Genomic DNA, 27,227 nt, shown 5'->3' with positions numbered 1-27,227 from the left:
AGCTATTTCTTGGTGTTGGTGGTGCCTTCCATGCACGACTTCTGAAGGAGACTCCCTGTTCCACAAGGCCTGCTGACGGGGAGTGGGGGTGGGAGGTTGGGGTGGGGATCCTCCAGCTGTGCCTTGAGCTGGCAGGGCCGTGTCCTCTACCACATGCCCCTACTCCCCCAGCCCATCCATAGTGGCTGATGAGTATCACAGACCCAATGTAACAGTGGCTTAAGCAAAAGGGAAGTTTACATGTCTCCTAAGCTCAAGTCCCAGCTCTGTTCCACCAAACTGTCAGGGACTCAGTTCCTTCTGCCTCGTCGGTTTGCCGTTCTAGAGTGTTACCCAGTCCTGGTCCGGGATGACATCATGGAGAAGTGGAGAAGCGGGTGAGGAAAGCCTTCCTCTTCTAAGAATCACTTTTGCTTTCATCCCCGCCGGCAAAAGGCAGGGAAGATGACAAGTGTAATCCTTACTCTGGGAAGCCTTATGCCGAGCTAAAAATTGGAGATTCTATTTGAAAAAGGCAGACGGACCGCGGTTTGTACCCGAACAGGGGCGCAGATAGGCTGATTTGATTTTCCCGCCCAGGACTGTGAACCGGACCTGACGGTGGGATTGTCGGAGAACGTGCACCCCTCCCGGCTCGTCCCGGGCGGCCCTGGGAGCTTCTGGGTTGAGGTAAGGCGGGAGCGAGGTTCCAGCCTCCCTCCCTGCCCGGTGCAGCCCGGGCCACCCGCGGAACCCCGAGGTCCGCTGCGCCCCGCCGGGTGGGCCTCCCGCGCCTGGGGCGCGTCCTCCCGAGGGCCCCGGGGTGGCCGAGCGCGCCGCCGGGCGCGGTCACAGCTGCGGGGAGCGCGCGTCCACGCGAGGCGCGGTCATAGCTGCGGGAGCCGGGCGCGGCCCGGAGCGCGGGCCCGAGGCGGCCCCAGGGAGGGAGGCGCGACACCGCGGGCACGCGGCTCTGGGGGCGCGCAGCAGGAGTCGCCCGGTTGTCGGCCTTGGGGGCGCGCCGCGGGGTCGTCTGGGAGGCGGTGTCGGGCGCGAGCCGCGCCCCGCGGAGGCTGCCGGGAGTTGTAGTTCGCGCGGGCGGGCGCGCTCGGCCCTGTTGGCTGCGGATGCCTTTGTCGCCTGCCCGGCGCCCGCGTGAGGGCCGCTCGGGCCGGGAGTCCGCGGGGCTGCGCGCGCGTCCTGAGTCCGAGCGGCCGGGCGGGCAGCGGGGCGGCCTGGGTGGGGGGCCCCGGGCACCCGCGAGGGTCGCGCGGCGGGTCCTGGGGGCCCGCGCTGGGCCCTTCCCCCCGCGCGCCGCTGGAGGAGTCGCCATGGAGCCCGGGGGCGGCGGTGAGGACCCCGCGGGCCGGCGGTCTCGGGGAGGGGGCTCCCCGCGCCCCTGGGGCAGAGCCCGGCCCTGCGCGGCTGCGGGCCCGCGGGGCCACGTGCGCCCGCCCGCCCGACGAGCCCGCCCCTGGCGTCCGCGGTGACGCCCGTTTGGCCTCGCAGCACCGGGCAGATGGGAAGTGAGGGCGCGGAACGTCCCGGCCTGGTCAGACTCCCGGCTGGACCGCAGGACCTCCCACTTTTCCCGGAAGCCAGATCGAGGCTGAAAAGCCAGCTTGCTCAGGGAACGTGACTGCCTTGGTCCTGGATGCGCCGGGAGCGGGGTGGAGCAGGGCGCAGCGCCGGGCGAGGCGCGGGCCCCGGAGCCTGCTGGCGGCGTCTGGACCGTCGCTCAGCACATGGGCGGTGGACATGGGTGTCTTATTTATTCTACGTGTGCAGGTTCACGTGGGGTTTAAAAGCGGAGGAGGATGGAGGGATCCCGAGGCGGCCGCGGGCACGGCTGTCCCGATTCTGGAATGTTGTGGGGTTGTCTCTTGGTTCTCTGTGGGGACTTGTGTGACCGTCTCGGCTCCTCTCTCCACTTCCAGGGCCGCCCGCTGAGGACGCAGACCTGCCCCAGGCTGGGACTCCCGGCGAGGACGGCGTGGCCGCCGGGCCTCTGGGCCCCGGGCCCCGGGTGGGTTTGCTCTTCCGCTTTTTTTTTTTTCTGTTTCAGTGCATGGGTGTATTTTCTTCCCGTGTTTTGGAACTGCTCAGCTCTGATCCCTGGAAGACAGGGTTCACCCCGATAAACTGGTGAATGATGAACCTCGGGGTGTGCTCCCCACCTGGCGGAGCTCTCCCTCGGGGCGCTGCTGCCTCTCCCCCCTCCAGCGCTCGATGGATGTGCACCGCCTGTTCCGTACTGGGACTGCCCTTGTGTGAGAAGCCGAGGAATAAAGCCCGGGGCCCCTGCCTCGTGGAGTTTACTGAGGAAATAAGCTATGGATGGGTAAAATAAACCACGGGAAGAAATGCATTTTTGAACTGCAGAAATGACTGGTACAGACAAGTCTTAAAAGGTAATGGAAGAGGTTTTCAATGCTCTGGAATAACTGGGAAAGTTTTGGGACAAAAGCTGCACGTTGAGAAACCAGAGAGAGTAGGCACTTGGAGAGTAGAATAGGGGAGTATTCCAAGAGAGAGAGCAGTTTGGCAAAAAAGGCTCTGAGTGACAAGAGAGTTGGAGTCGTCGAGGGTGTGTGCCCCACTGTGGGGTGGGCTGGAGTGGGGCAGGGGAGGGACAGGTGGGGAGGTCAAGGCCAGACCATGGGGAAGCTATACTGGGTCTTTTTCTGAAGCTAAGTAAGGCCCCGTGAGGGTTTTTAGAGGCCCAGCAAGATGAACCGTGCTGTCGCCGATGGGAGAAAAAGGTTGGTGAAGATGCTTCTGAGGAACTGGCCTCAGACACTGGAGGAATGAGGGGCCCTGTGGGGGAGGCACCGGGACTGCGTGGGGACTTCAGACCTGGGCTCTGGCGTCAGGTGCTGATGAGCTGCCTAAAGTGGAGGGCGGAAAAGCCATTATATCCGTCTATGTTCAGGGGGCCGTGGCCAAAGTGGTGGTTCAAAGAGTGAGAAGACAGGTTCATTTTAATGCGTCCTGATTAGATTGTAGTTGTATAGAAATTTTTCATAGAGTTACAAAATTTAGTAGGCATTTGTCTTATCAGTACACAGAGTTAACTGTAGATTCAAAGGGGCATTCCCTTGGGGCCCACGTTTGAGAGGATAAACCGCACTTTGTGCCTGTCATCTAGATCAGAGTTAGCCGAGAGTGGATACTGCATTGGTGTTTTCAGTGGTCGGTAAACACTTCTGTTCTCCTCCTCACCTGTTCCCGGGTACACGTTTCTAGAACATCCCATTTAAACTTGTTTCTCCTGATTCCTATTCAGTCAAACATTCAGCAAATACTTTAGACTGTCTCTGCTCTTGCCAGGTGCTAGGGCTGCTTGGGTGAGCAAACCGACCTTTTGTCTACTCTGCGGGAGCTGGCCGTCCGGGGGCCTGACGGACGTTACTCAGAGCCCCCTGTGTGTACGACCCAGGGGAAGTCGGGGACCGTGGCACACAGTCCAGAGAGTCAGGGAAGGCTCCCCAGAGGAGGACACCCCTGAGCTGAGTGTGAATAGTATTAAAACGGCTGAAAGGATGGACAGAGGGCAGGGCACGCAGGAACAGGAAACAGCCTGTGGAAAGGGGCAGAAGGGAGCGAGGCCCACGTTTGTGCAACCGAGACGGGGCCCCGGGCTGGAGCACAGGACCGCGGGAAGAGGAGTGTGTGACCGGCCGGAGAGTCCGGGGGCCGGGCTGCCCAGCGCTGCTACGGGAACTGGCAAGAACACTTTGGGAAATTCCATCACCATTTGGGCTTGAAATCACGTTTCACCAATTGGTCTATGTTTTATGATTTGGGAAGAAAACTCAATTTTTAATATCTATTGGACTGGTTTTATTCTCAAAGAGAAACTAGAGAGCAAAGATTATTTCTTGAATCTCTTGCATTTTTAAACCACACCACAAAGAAAATGTTTAATTCATAATTATATTTTCCTCACTTTTCCATGTCTGGATAGTGAGCATTTCTGCAGTTCTAGAATTGAATTCATCACTGCATCAACTAACAACTGTGTATCTTCAGGTTTTACATTGAAGGTATTTCCCTGCCTACTTGCAGCTGATATATGCAATTTTGATGCAGGGAGGCAAAGAGAGAGTTTGTGGCCCACAAAATCACCAGAATCTTGGTGTTAGAAGGACATTGGAGGCCATTGAGCCCAACCTTCTTGTCCCTCCTGTTGTCCTTCTCCTGTGCGTTCAGTTTAGTCGTTCGCAAAGGCCTCTGGAAGGATGGACCCCGGTGAGCATCCTGTGTTTGGTCTTTTTAGGAATCGTTGATGATCAGGGACATGGCCGAGACCCTCGCCCCGTGGGAGCAGCTGAGCCCTCCCCAGGGGGATCTGCCCAGGAAGCTTCGGAGTCTGGTCCTGCTGGGTAAGGACGGCTCCTGCTACTCCGGTGAATTCACCCAGTGTGGCACCTGTGCGTCTTCACCTCCCAGGAGCTCTCAGGCAACCGAGAAAAGGCCACCAACTCGTTCTTAGATTCAGAGATTCTTCATCTCTGTAAGGCCTGAGACAGGCAGTTTCTGCTTTTTGTTTTTGGCTATATTTTTAATACTCTTGGAGTTGTAAATGGACACTTTTTTCATATTGGCCTAGGCTGTAGCATCCTTCTCTACTCCCTGACCAAAGATGTTGAGACAAAGTTCTATCAGAAACACCTTTATGAAAATGGGTGCTTATTCTTTTAATGGGGAGAGGTGAAAAACAGCCACTTAATTGTTTTCAAGCCCCGTATCAAGTTTCCTACCTTCTTCCAGGAGAAGAAGCAGTACTAAGCACTGCTGAGGAAGAAATCCAGGACCGCCCTCTGTGTGTGTGTGTGTCTGTCTGTCTGTCTCTCTCTCTCTCTTTCTCTCTCTCTCCCTCCCACCCCCTGCCCCCCCTTCTGTCTGTCTTCCCTAAACATCAAGAAGCTAACACTGAGCTCTTTACTGGATTCCTTCTTTCTTCATGAACAGGGCTTCCAATTGCCAAGCCTGATGTAATATCTCAGTTGGAGCGAGGGGAGGAGCTGGAGAGAGATGTCCCCAGAGCAAGCAGTCCAGGTGGGTGATTGCTGCAAACAGCATGTAGTCAGCACTGAAGGTAAAACCCAGCTGGTCAGGGGAAAAGCATCTTTGAAATGCTCATGGAGAAGTCTTTCCAGAGTTCCCTAGACCCGTGGGAAAGTTGAAAGCAAAGTCCCTATCTCCCTGCTATGCTCCAGCTCTGTGGATGATCATCCGTTATCATTTGGTTTTTTATTTTTTATAAAGTAAATACTTCCCACCCATTCAAACTGTTTCTTTTCCCTGAAGCAGGTGAAATGAAACCAACGTTTTAATGTTTGTTAAATAACTTGCTTGGGTGCAAGGATGCTAGTTTTTGAATCACAGACCAGAGACTGAGTTGTCTCTGAGTTTCTCCTTGCTGTCCTTCTGTCGAACCAGCCCTCCTTGGCTTAAAGCTGAACTAACTCCTCACGCCCTCTGTTACCTTTCACAAATGACTCAGACTCTCTGCACTCAGATTCCCCAACTGGAAAATAGGGATAACGATAGCACTTAACTCACAGGGTTGTTGTGAGGATCAAATGAAAGACTCCCAGAGAAATGCCGAGATCAGTACTGGCTCTGTGCACGGCAAATGGTAGCTATCGATTAAATCCTAATAACTTTGTCTTTGAAAGATGTCATGGATTTGACCCTGTCACTTAACAGACTGATTACTGCAGTGACTACCAGCTAATTTTACTTTCTTTAGTCTTATCCTGGGCTAACTGAGATAGAATAATGGTGCTAGGCTCCCCCATGGTAAGTTTTTGGTGTTCACCGTGCCAGTTCTATATTCCTCTACTGGCTTTCAAGGCCCCTGTTAGTCCACCCGCCTCACCTGCTTGCTGTCTCTGTTCTCTAACTTGAACTCCTAACGCTAGACAGGCAGGTTCCCTGCTCTCCTCCACTCTGTGTTCTCCAGGAACGTTTGGGACTTGAATTCTTCTACCCCCCTTAGCTGGAAGTCCCTTTTCCTTCACACCTGTTTCTACCTATTGGTCCTTTAACATCCCAGGCACTTCTCTGAATATGTCGTGGAGCATATTAAGTTGGATTGATTTGTTTCACATAGGGTCATGAATGTTAAAGATCATCTAGGCCTGGAAGTATTTAAATGTTTTTATCAGTGAAGGCCCCCCCCCCCAAGAATCTTACTAGGAAGCCAAGATTTGGGGGCAGTTACCCTGACAGTTTGTGGGCCCATCTGAGCACATGGTGCTCTGACCTTCCCTCCACACACACTACTACTTCTTTTAAAAACTCAGTTCTAATTTACTCTTTCCAGTGTGCCATGGGTGGGGTGATGGCAAGCAGTCAGATGTCAGCTGCTTCCGAAATACTAAGTTCTGTGATAATAAGAATTTGTGGAGCTGGATCACTGAATGCCATCTTCTGGAATTTGTATCTTACCTTGAGGACAGCAAAGCCAACAGAGATTTTTGTGTAGCATGAGAGGAATGATTCTGAAACATTAGTCTGTTAGCAGTTATTGGGACATACTGGAATGGGGAAAGATTGGCGGCAAGGAGATCAGCTGAAGATGGTAATTCTCAAGTGACGAGGCCCTTATGAGGCGGTGACTGGTAGTCTTTGGGAGACCCTCTTTCTCTGACCACAGCCCTGCTGCCCAGACCCTGCTTTTGATCCGTCATTTGCCCACATCGCTTCTGCTCGGCCTTGGTTCTGTTCTTTCTCATTTCCCGCCCTCCTGGAGAGGGGACTGTTGAATGCCTGCTCCCCCGTTGTTCTCCCTGCACCTGGGCTTCTTTGCCCGTTCACCTCTCTTCTTCTGTGTTCTTGCTTGATTGCAAGGCTGTATTTGAGTGCTCTCAAGTTTGTATGTTACCTGCCAGCAGTTTTCTTTTTTTATCATTTCAGTATTTTCCTACCACAGCAGTTCGCTGTTTCTCAGCGTAGGAAGTGGTACACATGTATTTTTGTTTCTTTCAGACTGGGAGACAAGGCAAGAAAGCAAAGAGCTAACTCCAGAGCAGGACATTTCTGAAGAGGAATCAGCCCCTGGGGTGTTTATAGAAAGATTTCCAAAGGAAGGTTCCAGTGAATGTGAGGATTCTTTAGAGAGTCAGTGGGAAAATCATGAGAAAAATTTAAGACAAGTGGCTGTCACTCAGAAGAAATCTTCTGGGGAGAGAAGCTACCAGTGTGATGAATTTGGAAGAAATTTTAGTCGAAGGTCATTATTTGTTCAACAACGGGAGAGACTATATGATTGTGATTCACTTGAAAAGAACTTAAAACAAAATTCGGATCTAATTAGGCATGAGAGAATTTATGCAGGAAAGAAACCTTGGAAGTGTGATGAGTGTGGGAAAGCTTTCAGTTACTACTCAGCTTTTGTCCTGCACCAGAGAATTCACACAGGAGAAAAACCTTACGAATGTAATGAATGTGGGAAAGCTTTTAGCCAGAGCATACACCTGACTCTGCACCAGAGGATTCATACTGGAGAGAAACCCTATGGATGCCATGAATGTGGGAAAGCTTTCAGTCACCGTTCCGCCCTTATTCGGCATCATATAATTCACACTGGAGAGAAACCCTATGAATGCAATGAATGTGGGAAGGCCTTTAATCAGAGCTCATACCTGACGCAACATCAGCGAATTCATACTGGAGAGAAACCTTACGAATGTAACGAATGTGGGAAGGCCTTCAGCCAAAGCACATTTCTTACCCAGCATCAGGTCATTCATACTGGAGAGAAACCTTATAGGTGTAACGAATGTGGGAAAGCCTTTAGTGATCGTTCAGGCCTCATTCAGCACCAGAGAACTCACACTGGGGAGAGGCCATATGAATGTAATGAGTGTGGGAAAGCCTTTGGTTACTGTTCGGCTCTGACTCAGCACCAGAGAACTCATACTGGTGAGAAACCCTATAAATGCAGTGATTGTGCCAAAGCCTTCAGTGACCGCTCAGCCCTTATTCGTCATCAGAGAACACACACTGGAGAGAAACCTTACAAGTGTAAGGATTGTGGAAAAGCTTTCAGCCAGAGCTCATCTCTCACAAAACATCAGAAAACTCACACTGGAGAAAAACCCTATAAGTGCAAGGAATGTGGGAAAGCCTTCAGCCAGAGTTCATCCCTTTCCCAACATCAGAAAACTCATGCTGGAGGGAAAACCAAGGAATATGGAAAAGCCTTTAGTGAGCATTCAGCCGTGGGCCAACAAAAGAGAATTCATACTGGATAAATACCATGTAAATGTAGTACAATCGGAACATATTTATTGAGCATTTACTGTAAATGCTCTGAGGGCTACAAAGAAACGTAGAACTGTGTTCCAAAAAAATGTATTTCTTGAGACATCCTTATTGATTTGGGACATAGCTTGCTTAGAATGTGTAAAAGAAGTTTTACAAATTTTACACATGTCCTAATGGAGGACATTTTGAATTTCCCTGGGAAAAAAAGGAAAATTATTTCTGACGATCTAATCTGTATTTAAGCTACCAAATCCTCGAGAGAGAAATAGAGTGTGTTGGAAAGAGGACATCTTAAGTGGGCCAGATATTCTCATAATACTACAGAGATAAAGTTTTAAAGAGATAAGTAGTTCTTTTAGAGATATCGCAGGGATAGAAATAAGAGATTGAGAGTTCACAATGAGTTTGTCCAGTGTCGGGAGTGGTGGTGGAAAGGAAGTTACCCTTTAGTCTTAAGTTTTAAGGACACGAGGTAGTAGATGGAAAGGATAGTGAAAGAGAATGGGGGGAGCGAGCCCTCCAAAAATGTTGATTGTCATAACTATTCAACTGAGTACTCACAACCAAGGAAAATATTAGTTGAACTTGTTACTGGGCAGAGCTGGTCCCTCGCAAAGTTTCCGTTTAGAGAGCTTTACCCTGAAGCCAAGGTGGTCCACGTCTCCACTTTTTGTGTTTTAGACCTTGCTTATTGAGGCATGTAGCCACCTCAGAATCTCTTACAGCTCCAGGGGTCAAGACCTAAAGCCTAGAAAGAGAAAATACAGAAGGGACCTTTGCTGTTTTAAATCTGTTTTAAGCTATCCAATTCACTTGTGAAGGTGCTTATTTGTAACTATTTACCTCAGTGGTATGTAGTGTGTATCACAGAAGTTTTCATACCATGGTGGAATCTAGTTGTAGACTTGAACTGACACCGCATATTAGAATGTGAAAAACTTGAAAAGATGTTGAAATTCTTGCCTTTCATTATTTTACTCTTGGGTAGAAGCACATCATATCTTTGCATATATATAAGTGTGTATATGTATATATTTATTGAAACTTTGAAGATTAATATTGGAAACTTTTTGAGTGCAGTGTTTTTTAGTTTTCAGAAGTTTGACTTCAATGTGCCTTGGCATGGATTTCTTTTAGTTTACTCTGGAGTTTGCTCAGCTTCTTGAACCTGTAGGTTTATATCTCTTGCCATATTTGGGAAATTTGTAGCCATCATTTCTTTGACTACGTTCTCAGTGCCCTCCCCACACCCTTCTCCCCTCTGCCTCTTTCCTTCTGGGACTCTGATGATGCAAATGTTAGATCTTTGGTTACAGTCCCACAGGTTCCAAAGGCTTTGTTCATTTTTTTCCAGTCTGCTTTTTTTCTGTTGTCAGGAATGGGCAGTTTCTGTTTTTGCTGTCTTCAAGTTCATGGATTCTTTCCTCTGTGCCCTCGTGCTGCTGTTGAACCCAGCATTGAGTTTTGATTTACTGAGTAAATGCCCAAGAAATATTTTATTTTTGTTATTGTATTTTTCGGTCCTGATGATTCTTTATATTATTTCTTTGCTGAGGCTTTATTTTTTTTCATTTGTGAGAAATGTGCTTATAATTGCTCATTGAGGCATTTTTGTGGTGGTGCTTTAGTGTCCTGGCTGCCAAAGCAAATACCGTGCATTGGATTGGCTTAAACAGTGGGAATTTATGGGCTCACAGTTTTGAGGCTGGAGAAGTTCAAAGTCAAGGCGTCATCCAAACAGTGTTTTCCCCCAGAAGACGGGTGTTCTGGGGCTGGCTGCTGGCGAGCCTTTGTCCGTGGCTTTTCTGTCACACGGCTGTGCACATGGCGGCCGCTCCCGGCTCGTCCTTCCTCTTCCAGGTTCCATTGATTTTCAGCTTCTGGCTGCTCTCTCTGGCTACCTCTCTCTCTCTCTCTCTCTCACTCTCTGTCTCTCACCCCCCCCAAGGCCTTCAATAATAGGACCAAGACCTGATTCAGGTGAGCCACACCTTAACTGAAGTAACCTCAAAAATCCTATTTCTAAGAGTTCACACCCACAGCAATGGATTAAGTTTAAGAACATGCTTTTCTTGGGTACATAGCTCGAAACCACCGGAGATGACTATTTTGAAATCCTTGTCAGGTAATTCTAACACCTGTCATCTTAGTGTTGGCATCTGTGGATTGCCTTCTCATTCAAGTAGAGATTTTCCTGATTCTTGACATTATGAATAATTTTCAGTTGGAACCTGATAAAACACTGGATCCTATTTGAATCTTCTGTTTTAGTAGGCTTCCCCTGACACTGCTGTAGCAGGGTGGGGTGATGGTACCACCTCATTACTTTCAGGTGGCCTTGGAACTCCAGCTTTGCCATGGGGCCTCTATCAACATCTGGGCTGTAGTGGGGTTCCCTGATACTAAGCAGGGGTGTTTTGTTGTTGCTCCTTCAGTGGCCTCATTACTGCCAGGCAGTGGTGAAGTCTCCTCTTCTCTAGGCCTCCACTGGCCTCACACCAGGGGAGGGGGGTGCATTTTGTCATCTCTGGTGGGGTTGGAAGTCCAGTCTCCCCATGTGCTCTAACTCAAACTGAGGGTTGGGAGAAGGCTCGGTTTTCTAACTGCCTGGCAGAGACGAAAATCTTCTCCCCATTTAACCTTCTCTGACACCACCCCCAGTGGGGAGATGGCCAGGGCCTTGTTCCGGCCTGGTGAGGATGGAAATCCAGGCTTCCCGCTCAGTTTTTGTTGGTGGGGGTAGAGCTGCAGTTTTTTTCTAATGTCTTTGGCTGGAGTAGGGCAATGGTTGTCTGAAAGTTTTCTGTCTTGCTAGGCTGCCCCTCTCCTGGCCTTCTCTAGAGACAGCAAGCTTGCCTTGGGCCTTTTTTTGGTCCATGCCTGTGCATGTTTCTGTGTTGCTGGCTTCTTCAGCTCTTCTTCAGTCTGGGATATCTGAGGCAAAAAGAAAACCCAAGGAACTCACATTCCAAGTCTCTAGCTGGCCTGCCCTCTCTCCACCTTTCAGAGTCTTGTGCTTGTTTTCTATATAATGTCCAGGGTTTTTAGCTGTACTTAGCAGGAGAACGGAGAAGAGTATTTCATCTTTTTGGCAATATCCTTGCATTTGAAACCAAAAGGACACATCAAGGTGTGTCAGTTCCAGCCCAGGAGTTTGCGTCATCCATAGTTCCTTTGTAGCCAGTTAGAACTAAGCATCGAGAGGTGTGTCCGCTGGCCCCAGAGGTGAGCTGCTGGGTGGGCAGGTGGAAACCACCAGGCCGCGGGCTTCGCGTGACTGTGAAGGAACCAACGTTTTAAGTTGGGGAAACACCAGTATTTAGTTGTAGATTACAGATTTGAAAATGGAAGATAGATTTGACTGAGAATATTAACTATAAGGATAAAATTATTTCTTTGTATCTTTGTTTCAAGAGTGTGTGAGAACCACTGGAGAAGCGGATTCAGAATTTTGCTTTATTCATTAAGTACTATCTATATGGATAGGTGTTCATTTTAATTTGATCTATAACACACAATACCATAGAGAACCAACAAAAGAGAATGAAAATAATTGGGATTAGGACAAATCACTTCATCCTTTTAGTCTATTTCCTCATTTGTATTTTTTAAAAATTTAATAAGTACCTGAGAGTGATTCGAATTAGGTAGATAACGGGTGCAGCAGTGATTTGTAAGCTATTGAGTGCTATATAACTATTAGGTATTGTTAATATGATCGTTTATATGAATTGTCCATCGTGTATGTCCTATGGTGTAGCCTAATAAAATGACTTTGAATATAATTGAATGTCTGTTTTCATTTTTGAAGGTTTTCTTGAGCAGTAGTGAAATCTGCATCTTTTGAAATGATCAAATAATTTATTTTTAATCTGTTAATACTGAGGTATATTGCTAGATTTTCCTATGTTAAAGAATCCTTACATTCCTGGGATTTACCAAATTTAGTGATTTTTCCTGCCTCTGGAAGAGTTTGTGTTCCTTGAAAGTTTAGTTGTATTCACCTGTTAAGCTGTTTGGGCTGGTTGTGTGTGTAGTATGTTTTTGATTGGTTTTAGGGACTGTTCAGATTTTCAAGTTCCTGAAATTTTTAAAGTTAGGTTTTCTAAAAATTTAGCTGTCTTTTGCCATTAATGTATTTAAAATATTTGTATTTTGTTTTAAGTCCCTGTTCCATCTGTAGTTATGTCCCCCTTTGCATTCCTGATATTGCTTATTTGTATTCTCTTGTTTTCTCTTGATTGTGTTCTCAGAGATGTCAATTTTGCTAATCTTTTTGAAATAACTGACTTACAGGGTTTTTTTTTAAATACAAATATTCACATCTTTATTTATAATAGCCAAAACCTGGAAATAGCTCATAAGTGATTCCCACTGTGCTATATTCATAGAACAGAAAATGACTAAGCAATAAAAAGGAACAAACTATTGATAAATACAACAATACAGATAAATCTCAAAACAAACTATGGTTCATCCATACAATAAAATACTTCTCGCAACGTTGAAAAAGAATGAAGTATTGACACATGGTACAATATGGATGAATATCAAAATAATTACACTAAATGAGAGAAGACACCACAAAGTACATACTGTCTGATTCCGTTTACATGACACTGAAACAAACAGCAATCTGATTTCGAGTGGAAGAAACACATCAGCGGTTGCCTTGGGCTGGAGGTCAGGACTGACTGGGAAAGGGCATAAGCAGGCTCGTTAGGTGATGAAAATGTTCTATGTCTTTATTGTGGAAGGTTACATTCAACAACATTCATTCGTACCATACAATTAAAAGCGCATTTTATTGTAGGTAAACTATATCTCAATAAAGTTGATTTTAAACATTGTTAACTTGAAGGTTAAAGGAGAAGTAAGCCTTTGATTAAATAATAAACATCGTTTAGCACTCATAATTGGTCTTTCTTTTTCTTTCTGGTAAATGTCTTTTATACTATAATTGTTTGTAGCATTTTAGTACAGTGGGTAGAATATAAGACTTAGAGAGTATGAAAATATGAAAATTTGTGGATTCAAAGAAATGGAGTGAAAGGGAACTAAAGTGCTGAATAAATCATCTGCTCCAGCTGCTTTTCCCCTCTCCCAGAGCAGGATCCAGAGCAGGATCCAGAGCAGCTTGGCTTCCTCGTTAGTGTCCGGAGTCGCATGCCGCCCAGCGCCCGGCCCGAATCTCGGCAACGCTTACTGAAGCCGCATCAGTCTCGGTGGCGTGTTTTGTGTGAAAATACACAAGGCCCTTCAGGCCTCTGGCATCCTGGTGCTCGCACGGTGTTCAGGTCCAGTCCTGACGAGAGAGTATTTTTTGCCCCACAGACAGAGGCCTTCCCCCATCCAGTTTTCTAATTCCAATCACCTTTTCCCAAAGTTGTAGCATCATACCGCCTCCAAAGATATTTGTTTTTTGGATTGTTTTGAGTAAGAATGCCAGTGTCCTTGGCTTTCAAGGCCACTGATCCACCAGGAAACTGCTGGAGTTTCTTTTTTCCTACTTCTTCCTCTTAAAACCGTGAGAAGTATTATATAAAGTGACAATCTCATTTGACATATCAATTTTGGTCTTACAGACAGAGGTGATGACTTCAGAAGACTTGATCCACTTGCAGTTAGCCAGGGCCTTGAAAGTATTCAGAAGTTATTCAGTGCGTTGAAATCAGACCTCCCTATCCATCTGAAAATGTTCTTGTCAGCGACTTGTCCACATTCTCAAGCAAGTTTTACTCATGTCTTCCCACCGCCCTGTTGGAGCATGATCGTGGGTTCTCACTGCAATTGCGCACAGCCTCCTTCACCGCACAGCTGGGGTCTGTGGCGCGTGGAAGCACGGACATCCCTTCCTTCACGACGTCCTCGAGTTCTGTCCCGTCCCTGGTGACACGGAGAAGGCAGCCCCAGCCACGCTGCCCACGAGGACACCACGGCGACTTCTTACAGCTTTTTAAAAAAATCAACTTTATCAAAGTGTATGTAAGTACAATAAAACTCACCCGTGTCAAGTGTGGATGAGCTTTCACAAATGCAATCCCCGTGTAGCCAGCACCGTAATCGTGTGTGTTTGTGTATGTGTGGTTACAGCATGGTTCTCTCGCTATTTCTCTCTCTCTCTCTCCTTCATAAAGGTTTACCCTTATGTTTTTTGCTAAGTATTTTTATCTCTTACATTTAGGCCTTTGATCCAGTTTGAGTTGATTTTTGACACAGTGTGAGGTGAGGATCTAACTTTATTCTTCGCATACAGCTTTTCAGTTGTCGAAAACATCATTTCTGGCGTCCTTGTTGAATTAACCTGGTTTACTTCCGAACTCTGTTCTATTCCACTGGTCTCTCTGTCCATCCTTATGGCAGTTCTACAAAGTCTTGATTACTATAATTTTGAAACTGGGAGTGTGAGACTTTCAATTTTGTTCTTTTTCAAGATTGCTTTGGCTATTCTAGGTCCCTTGAGCTTCCATGTGAATTTTAGGATCAGCGTGTAAATTTCCACAAAGAAGCCAGCTGGAATTCTAGCAGGGATTACACTGAATCTAGATTTTTCAATTTCATTTTTGGATTGTTCGTTGCAAGTGTGTAGAATTACAATTGATTTTTAGAGAGTGATCTTGTATCCTACAGCCTTGCTGAACTCATTTGTTGGTTCTAATAGTTTTTTTCATGGCTTCCTTTGGATTGTCTCTGTATAAGGTCATGACATCTACGAAGAGAGATAGTTTTACTTCTTTCAGTCTGGATGCTTTTAATTTCTTTTTCTTGTTTAATTGTCCTGGCTAGAACTTTGAGTACGATGTTAAGTAGAAATGGTGAGAGCAGACATCCTTGTCTTGTTCCTGATTTTAGGGGAAAGTATCCAGTCTTTCACCATTACGTAGATGCCCTTTATCAGGTTGAAGTTTTCTTCTATTCCCAGTTTGTTACGTGTTTTTACCAAGAAAGGCTGTTGGATTTTGTCAAATGCTTTTTCTGCATTTATTGATATGATCATTTGTTCTTGTTTTTTATTCTATCCTTAACATCTGATTTTCAAATGTTAAACCAATCTTGCATTCTTGGGATACATTCCCTTGGTCATGGTATATTATCCTTTTTACGTGGTGCCATATTTGGTTTTCTAGTATTATGTTGAGGATTTTTGCATCCATAGTCATAAGAGATATTGATCTACAGTGTTCTCCTCTTGTGATGTCCTTGACTGCTTTTGGTATCAGAGTAAACTGTTTTGCCTGCTATTAGTATAGCCACTCGAACTTTCTTATGGTTGTTATTTGCATAATATATCTTTTTCTATCCCTTTGCTTTCAACCTATTTGTAACCTTGAATCTAAAGTGTGTCTCCTATAGACAGCACATAGTTGGGTTTTGTTTTTTATTATCCAGTCTGACAATCTATGCCTTTTAATTATATTGTTTAATTCATAAACATTTAACGTTATTACTGATATAGTTGGATTTGCACCTGCCATTTTATTTTTTGTTTATGTCTCATTCCTTTTTTTCTTCCTCAAATCATCCTTTACTACTTTCTTTTGCATTAAGCAAATGTTTTCTAATGTAACATTTTACTTGCTTTAATGGTATTTTCCTTTTTTGTTATTTCCTTAGTGATTGTTCTAGGGCTTACCATATATATCTTATCAGAATCTACTTCAGATTTCTGCTAACTTAATTTAGTGAGATATAGAAACATTACTTCCATAGAACGCTATTCCCTCCCCCCTCTTCTGTGCTAATATTGTTATATATATTACATCTATGTATGTCACAACCACAACAATACATTGTTACAATTATTACTTTACATAACTTTATTTCCCTTAAAGAAGCTAAAAGAAGAAGAGCAAGTATATATCTGTAGGCACTTGTTATATTAACCTTCTTATTTATTATTTCTGGTTCTCTTCCTTTGTTCCTTGACTTTGAATTACCATCTGGTTTCATTTCCTTAGTCCAATATAGTAGTTTTGCTACCACCCCCTCCTTTGTGCTATTATTGGCAAATATTACATTTCTGTATGTTATGCCCAACAATACATTTATATACATATTATTTTATACAATTGCTTTTTAAATCAGTTAAGAGAAAAAAGGAGAAGAAATTTCCATTTATTCTGTATTTTACAATTACATGCTTATCATTACCCACACACTTTGGTTTTTCCTATGGATATGCGTTGCTGGCTGGGGTAGCTGCTGTCAGCTGGAAGAACTCCCTTGAGTACTTCTTCTAAGGTGGTTCTGCTAGCTGCATGTTTTCTTAGTTTTTGTTTATCTGGGAATGTCTTTATTTCATCTTCATTTTTCAGAATTCATTTTCCTGGATATAGGATTCTTGGTAAACAGTTTTTCTTTGAACATTTTAAATATGTCATCACACTGCCTTTTCATTTCCATTGTTTCTGATAAGAAGTCAGCTGTTAATCTTATTGGCATTCTCTTGTCAGTGATAAGCGGTTTTTTGGTTTGTTTTGTTTTGTTCATTTTTTGCTGCTTTCAAGATTTTCTTCTTGTCTTTGGCTTTCAGCATTTTTACTTTGATGTGTTTGAGTGTGGATCTCTGTATTTAATTTACTTGGAGTTCATTGAACTTCTTGGATGTGTAGATTAATGCTTTTTTTCCTTTGTATCAAATTTGGAAAGTTTTCAGCCATTAAATTTTTTTTTCCTGCTCATCTCTTTCTCTCTCATTTTGGTACTCCCATTATTTATATGTCGGTGCACGTAATGGTGTTCCGTATTTCTCTGAGGTTCTGTTCATTTTCCTTCTCTCTTTTTTCCTCTGTTCTTCAGTTTGTACTACATCTTTCAATCTATCAAGTTTGCTTATCCTCCTGCCAGTTCACCTCTACTGTTGAGCCCTTCTAGTGAACTTTCCATTTTAGTTATTATATATTTCAACTCCAAAATTCATACTTTGTTCATTTTTATAATTAATATTATGTGTCTGTTTCTTATAAGAATATGTATCAACACATATCTTTTAAGAACAAGTACATTCTCCAAAATGACCATATATTCTTTCAGCCCAGGAAATTTAACAATTACAAAATAAATTATCCAACATACAGTCAATTTTAAATTATCCACATTTATCCCCAAAATGTCCTCTACAGTTTCCCATCCCCTTCTGTCCAGTTTCTAATCCATGATGACATATTACATTTATTTGTCCTCTCTAAGTCTTTTTCAGTCTAGAACAGACTTTTTACCTCTTTTTGTCTTTCATGGCATTAACACTCTGAGGAGTCCAGACCAGTTGTTGTGTGGAATGTCTCACAATCTATATTTTCTGATTATCAGATCCAGATTAAACAGTTTTGGTGAAGAATCTACATGGATGTTGTGTTTGTCTCTTTAAATTACTTCAAGAGATACAAGATGCCACTTTGTCCTGTCATTACAGTTAGCTAAAGCTGTTCAATTACTTTGTTAACATGTCCAAATTCTCTCATTATAATTAATAACCTCTCCTTTTGTAATTAGTAAGTAATCTATGAATGTCTTCTCCCCCAACAACCTTTCACCTTGTGCTTTTGATCTCCATCTATCATCCTTGCCTGAATCAGTTATTAGTGGTTACCAAATGGTGTTTTCCTAATTCTGTTATTTAGTAGCTGGCATTCTTATGAAAAGAAGAGTTTTCCACTTCTACCTCCATTGCCCGCTATGTCTTTTGTTGGTTGGTTTGTTATCACTATGGGTTCGTAGATTCCATTTTTATTTTTAAGTTTTGATTGAAGTTTAACATACCTAACATGTACAAATCTTCAGCATATGGCTTGATGACTTATATATATGTATAACCCCTGTATCCATCAACCAGATCCCAGTCAAGACACAGAAAGTGCCACTATCCCCAAAGGCTCCTTCATGTCCCTTCCACTCGGTCCACCCCACCCCACTCATCCCGCCACCCGGCGCTCCTTTGCCCCCAGGTGACCACTGTTTTGATTTATATCATTCCCAACTAATAATACCTGTTCTTTTTTTCTTTTTAACATGTCCAGCACATTTATTTCTTTCCTATTTTCATTTGATACATATTAGTAGAATATGAATTTATCATTGCATGTGGTGAAATGAACCTCTACCATAGAAATATATAAAAATATAGAGGTCTCATATTTTAAAAAGAGAAAGCCAAAGAAATGTTTGACTTTTGTCAAGAAGCCCAGTAAATACAGGTTCTTTTCAAAACATCTTTCACCATCTAGAGATTTCCAGGTCCTCAGGAAAACCAAATTGTTTTGTTTTATTTTACTTTTCCCCTAAATAGGTACAGTTAGAAGCAGGCCTCCAAATAAAGCCAGCTAGAGTGAGTTAAGGCTCATCATTTCTCTCTGGCATCAGCCATGCCTGGGTATCATCTTGCCGAGGGCTGGCCTAACCCTCAGCAACGGGCAGGGTCCTGATAGGGGGCTGGAGTCGGCGAAAAAACGAGACAGACACCTTGTTGTGTCCGGGTACGAAGATGGAATCTCCGACCAAGCAGAGCATCAGAGCTTTATTTTTATAATTTTCTATAACATACGCACTAGCATTCAGGCAAGCAATACTAGAATATTTTGGCTGAATCTCAGACATTATTTATTCTTACACAGTGATCAATGGGCCAGCAGGGACAGACTCCCTGGAGCGCAGCAAGACACAGTGTCTGGGAACAGGCAGAGCAGTTCCTGTTATTTAGTACCCAGCAACCTATAACTATTTTTTGTGTTCATGTTTTTGAATCTGTTAATCATTACCTTTTTGTTTCTTCTAGCTAACTCCTTCAAAGCTTGGGAAGGGGGATTTTGAGCAGGAAGGGTGGTAGACCTATTGTCTTCTAAGAAAGGAGCAGGCGTTGTCACTTACGCTGAAGCTAATGCAGGGTAAGCCGCTGGCTCATTAATGCAGCTCGGTGTGGGAGCATTCCACCACCACAGGGCCCAAAAGACGCTAAATGAGAAAAAGAGGCAGCATGAATATAAGAAACAGCAGCAAGAAACAAATTCCTTTTAGGCAGGAGTCATAGGTGCCACTCGACGCTCCGCCTTGCGGAACGGTCACCACGACATGTACTGAAGGCCCAGGGACCGTGCCACGAGGCCGACTGCCGGGTGCTGAATTGGCTGCCCACATCATCTGCCAGTAAATAATGACTTAGTACAGCAAGGAAGAAGCCTGTTTGTTTTGGAAAAAAAAAATAGTTTGAAATCTTGTTGGGGTTTAATTCCCTAAGAAATAGGATAGGAATGATCTGTAATCTTTTTTTTTTTTTGTTACTGAGATATATTCACATCCATACAGTCTTTCAAAGTGTAGTCATTCACAGTACCATGATATGGTTGTGCTTTCATCACCACAATCAATTTTTGAACATTTTCATTACTCCAAAAAAAAAAAAAAGAATAAAAATGAAAGTAACAAAGAATACCCAAAACATCCCATCTCCCCCATCCCCCCATTACCCTATTATTCATTTAATTTTTGTCCCCATTCTTCTACTCATCTGTGCATACACTGGATAAAGGGAGTGTGAGCCACAAGGTTTTCACAATCACATGGTCCCACAGTGTAAGCCACATAGTTATACAGTTGTCTTCAGAAATCAAGGCTACTGGGTTGCTGTTTGACAGTTTCAGGTATTTCCTTCTACCTATTCCAATACACTAAAATCTAAAAAGGGATATCTATATAGTGCATAAGAATAACTTCCAGATTGACTTCTCAACCCCACTTGAAATCTCTCAGCCACTGAAATTTTATTTTGTTTCTTTCCTCTTCCCCTGTTTGGTCAAGAAGATGTTCTCAATCCCACAATGCCAGGACCAGGCTCATCCCCAGGCTCATGTTGCCAGGGAGATTTACACCCCTGGGAGTCGTGTCCCACGTAGGGGTGAGGGCAGCGAGTTCACCTGCCGAGTCGGCTTAGAGAAAGAGGCCACATCTGGACAAAAGAGGTTCTCTGGGGGTGACTCTTAGGCACAATTCTAAGTGGGCTCAGCCTCTCCTTTGCAGTAACAAACTTCATAAGGGCAAGCCTCAAGATCAAGGGCTCGGCCTTCTAAATTGGTAGTCCCCAGTTCTTGTGAGAATATCAGTAATTCCCCAGGTAGGGAAGTTTAATATTTCCACGTATTCCCCCAGTCCCTCAAGGGGCTTTGCAAATATATTTTTATTCTCTGCCCAGATTACTCTGGGATGTATTGAGTTTTCACACTAACCTGTACAAGCCAACCAGATCTCACACCCTATTCAAAGTTCCAAGCAATTAGTGTGTTTGAATAAACTGACCTACAAGTTAAATTATAGTGTGCTACAGAAAAGATAGATTTTACACTGAATAAACATCTCTTCCTTTGAATATATATACATGTATTTAGACACAGGTGTTGGAATAGCTGGAAGGAGGTAGATGACATGGGACTGTAGCCTGTAACATCCTTTGAAATTTGCTCTATAGCTACTTGTTGAATTGTCCTTGAAGTTTTAAAACACCATCATTGTTGTCCTTTACTCTTTAGCCTGGTTTACCTTAGTCCTAACCAGGTCTATTTCGTTCATGTCTCTAACGGAAGTCTGATGCTTTTTCAGCCTCTTTAACATCTGCTGTGTGGGGTAACGCTGACACTCACAGCTGCTGAACTCTGGCTCTGCGTCCCAGGTGTCACACAGACACCCGAAGTTCCAGGGACTGACCATACGCCTGTTCTGGGACATCATTTAAATAAAAATCATATAGTATGTACCCTTTTTCCATCTGGCTTCCTCACTCCAAATTTTGTATGACTCAACCATTTTGTGTGCATCAGACATTGTTCTTTTTCGCTGATGGCACAGTCATCCACTGTACGGATATAGTTGTTTATCCTTCTGTTGATGGCTATTTGAGTTGTTTCCAGTTTTAGGCTATTATGAATATAGATGCTTTGAACATTCCTGGTGGATATATGCATTTCTCTCAGTTATATATACCTAGGAATGGAATTCCTGAGCCAGAGAGCAAACATATGTTTAGTTTTAGAAGATAATGTCAAACAGTTTTCCAAAATGGTTTTACCAATTTACAATACCTCTTTCAGCAAAGTATGAGAGTTCCTGTTTGTCAACACTTGATCATTTTAGTTCTTTAAATTTTAACATCTGGTTCATTAGTGGTCTCTAATGATGGTTTTAATTTTCATTTTCCTCATAACTGGTGATATTGAGCACTTTTTCAAATGTTTATTGGACTTTTGGATAGCTTCTTTTTATAAGTATCTATTTGAGTCTTTTGCCCATTTAAAAAAGTTCTGTCTTTTTATTCATTTGTAGATGTTCTTTATATATTCTTGATACAAGTCCTTTGCTAGATATATGTGTTGGAAACATCTCTCATCAATTTTTTCCACAACTTCAGCTATTTCTGCTACTGTAAAATATATCATACATAGAGAAAGGTGTTAACTTTTGATGTACAGCTCAACAAGCAGTTATATAGGTAATTTCAAAAATTTTAATGGGTTACAGTTCCCCAGTTTCAGTTCTTTCCTTATTATACTATATGGAGTATACACAGAAAAGTGAGGACTTTCAAAGCACAATTCAACGATTAGCTATAGAGCAAATTTCAAAGGTTGTTATAGGGTACAGGTCCACCATGTCATTTCCCCTCTCCAGCTACTCCGGCATCTAAATACCCATAGATACGTATTTACATGTCTATTTACATATATATTTATATTTATATAAAGTTTCAGTTTTCATAGACCTTTGTTAAATCTTACCTTGTTTGTGCTGCTCCTTCCTCTCACTTAGTCTCTTTCTCCCTCTTCAGGGGTGTCTAGGCAGTGAGCCCCCTAACTTGTTCATATTGAAAGGGGGTGTCGACAGTATGGGGAAGGGGGCTGCATCTGATAGTTGTTCTGACAGAGGCTGTTGCCTCTGGGTTTTAGGACTTGTCTGGTATAGGAACACTCTGGTGGATCTAAGTTTCTGAGAGATAAAACTTAGTGAGTGAATCTTTTATAGAATCTCAGGTAGGGACCTAGGTATTTGGGGATTACTGTTGGTAAGGGCATGGCGTACTGTGGTCATTTGGGATGTCTAGCTGGCGTGTGCATAAGCGAAACCTCCAGGATGGCCTCTTGACTCTATTTGGGATCTCTCAGCCACCGTGACCTCAGCTGGTTGCCTTTCATTTTCCCTTTTGGTCAAGCAGGCATTTTCAGTCCCTCACTTCCAGGGCCAGGCTCATTCCTGGGCGTCATGTCCCACGTCACCAGGGAGATTCATTCCCCTGGGAGTCATGTCCCTGGTCGGGGGGAGGTTTATTAATTTATTTGCCCTCATATTCCATCATTTTTTTTTTTTTTGAGGGGAAAAAAATGTATTCCTGCCTTTATTGGGGACAAAAATTTCATAGAAGACAAAAATGCAACAGGCCTATATACATATTGGCAGAGTTACAAATAGTGCATTCTTTTAATGCTCAATTTAAAATGAGACAAAAGCAAGAATCCAGTACGTATAATGCATCTAAGAGAATTCATTGTCAGATCTATACTGAAATTATAGCAAGGTATGTTTCCATTGAACTATTTAACAACATTTTCCTACGGTACAGCCAAGAGATGTACACATACAGTGGTCACATCAAAATGGCAATATGAACACATCTGCATACACCCTCCCCCTGCACTTTCTTTCGCCCCTCTGTAGCCAACCTAATAAACCAGTCCTAATGTATACTGCTCAGAGGTGGTTTAACAATTCGATGTCAAAGGTGCTTCTTTTCAGTTAGCAAAATGATATTTATAAATTTGTTAACTCACTAGCTCTACTTTTTATCATACATTGTTACCTGAAGATATCTAAAAAGCTTAGATGTGAAATAGTGAGTCTTATTCATAATAAACACAGGGATTTTACAAAAAAAAGCACATAGAACTATAGTTACAATCTAAAACTGTCTTCTAGATATAGAGATACAAGGATAGGCCCTTCCCTTTGCCCTTCCACAATTTCAGTGACTAAGTACAGAAATATGTCTAGCTCCAAGACGTGGATTAGCAAAAGTCACTCCCAGAAGACAGTCCTTCCTATGAAGTAACACAAGGACATTTCTACAGGGATTGTCTTTCTACCTCTATTTTTAATATACTTTTGACATTAGTACTTGTCCTTTAATATACAGCAATAACTAAGGCCTTTATAGAACAATGGTCAGACAGTCGGAACTTGTCTAACAACTCACGGTCAAAGAGTACTTGCCTCTGTACTTCCTTCCCTGCCCCCCCCCCCCCCTCAGCATACTGCTCCAAGACATCTAGTCTGACAGTGCCACTCCCCCAAAACAGTCATTCCTCTGTATCAACTGAAAAAATATTTAAAGTGTTATTTTCACTCCCTACTTTTAACAATCTAGAAAAACTAGATGTTTCACGTAAAGATTTAAATTTGTCCACAATACAGACAATAGCATTTTATAAACCACACACATATAACAAAGGATATAATTCGTAAGTGTCTGCTAAATAGGAACTTTCCAGTAAAGAACCCTTCCCCTTCTCACCTACATCAACCCAGTGAACGCATCTACAATGCTTAGAGGGTATCTTAACAATTTTGCTTCCACAAGTAAAATTCTGTTTTCAGAGCAAAGTCTTCCCTATAAATATTAACATGAAATGAACAAAATGTATTAGCTTACTAACTCTACTTCTGTCATACACTGGCAACTTCTTTAACATCTAGAAAGTTAGATGATAAAAAAAAAATAGGACTTGTTTATCCACTGTATATATATATACAGTAAAGTGAAACAAAATGCACAGAACATACAGGATGATGGTTTATCTTGCACATTTATCGACTTACTGGCATAGAGCCCCTGGTACTTCTTTCTCCCTCCTCCCTGAAACAGCACAAACAGAATGTGTACTGCTCTGAAGGTGGTTTGACCATTCCATTTCCAAAAGATATTTCATATGGATTTAAAAAAAAGATGTCTACAAAATTTGTTATTTACTACCTCTACTTTTAACATACGTTGTGCACTTCTCAACATCTAGAAAGACTAGATGTTTCAAATAAGGACTTAACTTTGTCTACTATATACACAGTAGTGTTGAATAAACTATACATATGTAACAATGGTTGTATCTGAAAGTGTCTTCTAAATAGAAGCATTCTGGTCTAGTCCTTCATTTCTTCCAATTCCTTCTCTCTATCACAAACCCACTGGATGGTTTATAGACATACTGTCACTTAGATGTGGTTTTACAATTTCATTTCCAAAAGTCATTTTCAGAAGACAGTCTTTCTATGAATTTTAACACAAAGTGTACAAAATGTGTTTGCTTACTAACTCTACTTTTGCCATACATTGACAAGCTTTTTAATATCTAGAGACTAGTTATAATAAAATTAGGACCCATTTGTCCAGTATATACACAATAATATACAGTACAGCAAAGTTAAATGAATGCATAAACATACTGGGCAATGGATGATCATAAATTTTCTAGTACACACTAGCAAAACACCTTTTGCAATTTCTTCCCTCCCACCTCCCTCAAACCAGTGAACAAGTACAATGTTAGGTGATTTAACAATTCCATTCCCAAAGACAATATTTCCCATCAACTTTTAAAAGCTATTTAAAGTATAGTGTTATCCTACTACTCTTTTTAAACACATCAAGCTTCTAAATATTTAGAAAGAGGAGATATTTCAAATAAGAACTTACTCATCCACTGCAGACATAGTATCGTTAAATAAAACTGCACACACATAACAATGGTTATAACCCGAGGTATCTCCTAAACATGACCATCTTTGCCCGGAACCATTCTCTCCTTACTTCCTTTTCTCCACCGCCAGTTCAGGGGACAAATACAGGCAAGTGTAATGCTTAGAGGTGGCTGAACAAATTCATACCCAAAAGGCATTTACAGAAGACAGGATTTCCAATGAATTTCAACACAAAAGTATACAAAACATGATGATTTTACCAATTCTGCTTTGTCATACACTGGTAACCTCTTCAACAGCTAAAGACTAGATGTTGCAAAATTAGGACTCATTTGTCCATTGTATACACTATATATACAGCCAACAAAATGCACAGACCATACAGAAAAAGTTTTGTCTGAACACACTAACATATTACTTTTTTGTTGTTTTCCTCTGTTTTTTTTTTCTTAATTCAGTTTTATTGAGATATATTCACATACCATACAATCTTCCATGGTGTACAATCAACTGTTCACAGTACCATCATATAATTATGCATTTATCACTCCAATCTTTTTGAACATTTTCCTTACACCATAAAGAATCAGAATAAGAAATAAAGTAAAAAAGAACACCCAAATCATTCCTTCCATCCCACCCTAATTTTCAATTCAGTTTTTGTCCCCATTTTTCTACTCATCCATCCATACACTGGATAGAGTGCGATCCACAAGGTTTTCACAATCACACTATCATCCCTTGTAAGCTACATTAACATACTACTTTTTGCAACTGCTTCCCTCCCACCTCCTCCAAACCACTGAACAAGTATGCTGGTCAGAGAGATGGTTTAACAAACCCATTAACAAAAGATACTATTTCCTATGAATTTGAGCAAAATGATATATGCAAAGTAATATTTTACTACTGCTACTTTTAACATACATTAGGCACTTCTAAACATCTAGACAGACTAGATGTTTCAAATAAGGACTTAGTTTGTCCATTATATACAGAGCAGTCTTGAACAAACTGCACACATGTAATAGTTAATCTGAAAGTGTCTTCTAAATATGAACATTCTGGTCTAGAACGCTTCCCTTTTATCCTTCCACCACCAACCCTGGGGGCTATAAATGTTCAAAATTTCAGAAGACAGTCTTTCCTAGGAATTTAAACACAATATGTACAAGATGTATTAGTTTACTATTTTTGTCATACACCGGCAATCTGTTTAAACATCTAGAAGACTAGATGTAAATTTGGATGTATTTGTCCATTATATACACTATATACACAGCAAAGTAAAACCAAACACGCAAACATAGGGAGACTGGTTAACCTTGTCTCATAAACACAGTGGCCTAGAACCCTTTGCACTTCTTTCTCCCTCCTCCTGCCAAACCAGTGCACAAATGTGTACTACTCAGAGAGGTGGTTTGGCCATTCCAAAAAACCCCACAAAATATTTCATATTAATTTTAACAAAAAGATAATTACAAAATATGTTCTTTTACTACCTCTACTTTTAACATATGTCAGGCACTTCAGACCATCTAGGAAGAGGAGATATTTCAAAAAGTACTTAGCATTGTCAACTATATATAGAGGAGTGAGAAATAAAATGCACACACGGATTAATAGTTATAATATTAAAATATCTTCTAAATATGACCAGTCTGGCATAGAACTTTTTCTTCCTGTGCATAGCCTTCTGCTCCATGTCCTCTACCAAAGAACAAGCAAGGATGTGTGTGGCTTGCTCCTAGTGTGTTGCTTCCAGAGGCAGTCTAAGTTCCATTTCCGTCATTTCAAGAAGACATTTCTATAATTTTTTTTTTCCCTAAGAAATGGACGTTACAAGATGTGATTTTCTAGTTATACTTTATCATATGTCAGCATCCTCTTTACATCTAGAAAGCCCAGATGTGGCAAAAGTTTTCTTTTAGAAGGTTGGGGGGAAAGATGAGAGCAGCGTTTTCATGTTATATACACAGGCCTTCTGTAAACGGCCTGCAAATCTTCCCAAAAGGTGGTGGGCGTTTATTGTACAAACATGGCAGGTTACTCTGTTTCTCTCTTCCTATACTAAAAAAGGTCTGGCAGATTGAAGACTAACCGTTCCACCCGTGGTCATCCCGGGCTCCGCTCACCTCCCAGGCCCGTGGAGGCCTTTGTCCGTCGTTGTTGGGATGAGGTGGCATCCCGTCCTATCGGGACCGGCAGGTTTGGGCAGGGAAGCGGTGCGGCCGCCACCGCCA

The 27,227-nt window shown here is 42.7% G+C and overlaps 1 protein-coding gene across 5 annotated transcripts; it reads left to right on the top strand.

The window, feature by feature from the left end:
• Window positions 1-590: 590 nt before the first annotated feature.
• Window positions 591-12,040, top strand: LOC119512882 (zinc finger protein 501-like). 5 transcript variants are annotated; one of them, XM_037807678.1, is made up of 5 exons: window positions 591-669; window positions 2,045-2,390; window positions 4,259-4,364; window positions 4,954-5,040; window positions 6,979-12,040. In XM_037807678.1, exons 3-5 carry the CDS (start codon window positions 4,268-4,270, stop codon window positions 8,244-8,246), a joined length of 1,452 nt encoding a protein of 483 aa, XP_037663606.1. In that variant the 5' UTR covers window positions 591-669; window positions 2,045-2,390; window positions 4,259-4,267; the 3' UTR covers window positions 8,247-12,040. The 5 variants fall into 5 exon arrangements, with proteins under 5 accessions (XP_037663606.1, XP_037663605.1, XP_037663607.1 ...); XM_037807676.1 differs by lacking the exon at window positions 591-669 and adding an exon at window positions 683-1,329 and having other exon boundaries at window positions 1,489-2,390; XM_037807677.1 differs by lacking the exons at window positions 591-669; window positions 2,045-2,390 and adding an exon at window positions 682-2,005.
• The last annotated feature ends 15,187 nt before the right edge of the window (window positions 12,041-27,227 follow it).

This window comes from Choloepus didactylus, chromosome 17 (assembly GCF_015220235.1).
Source record: "Choloepus didactylus isolate mChoDid1 chromosome 17, mChoDid1.pri, whole genome shotgun sequence".
NCBI lineage: Eukaryota > Metazoa > Chordata > Mammalia > Pilosa > Megalonychidae > Choloepus > Choloepus didactylus.
Note: the sequence above shows the minus strand (reverse complement) of the source record. Positions and strands in the feature narration are given on the sequence as shown.

Bases quoted from the DNA above. Each gene is read 5' to 3' on its own strand.
- LOC119512882 (XM_037807678.1), top strand. From the start codon at position 4,268: ATGATCAGGGACATGGCCGAGACCCTCGCCCCGTGGGAGCAGCTGAGC. The intron at 4,365-4,953 runs GTAAGGACGGCT...CTTCATGAACAG, and splicing joins TCGGAGTCTGGTCCTGCTGG to GGCTTCCAATTGCCAAGCCT. The intron at 5,041-6,978 runs GTGGGTGATTGC...TGTTTCTTTCAG, and splicing joins CCCCAGAGCAAGCAGTCCAG to ACTGGGAGACAAGGCAAGAA.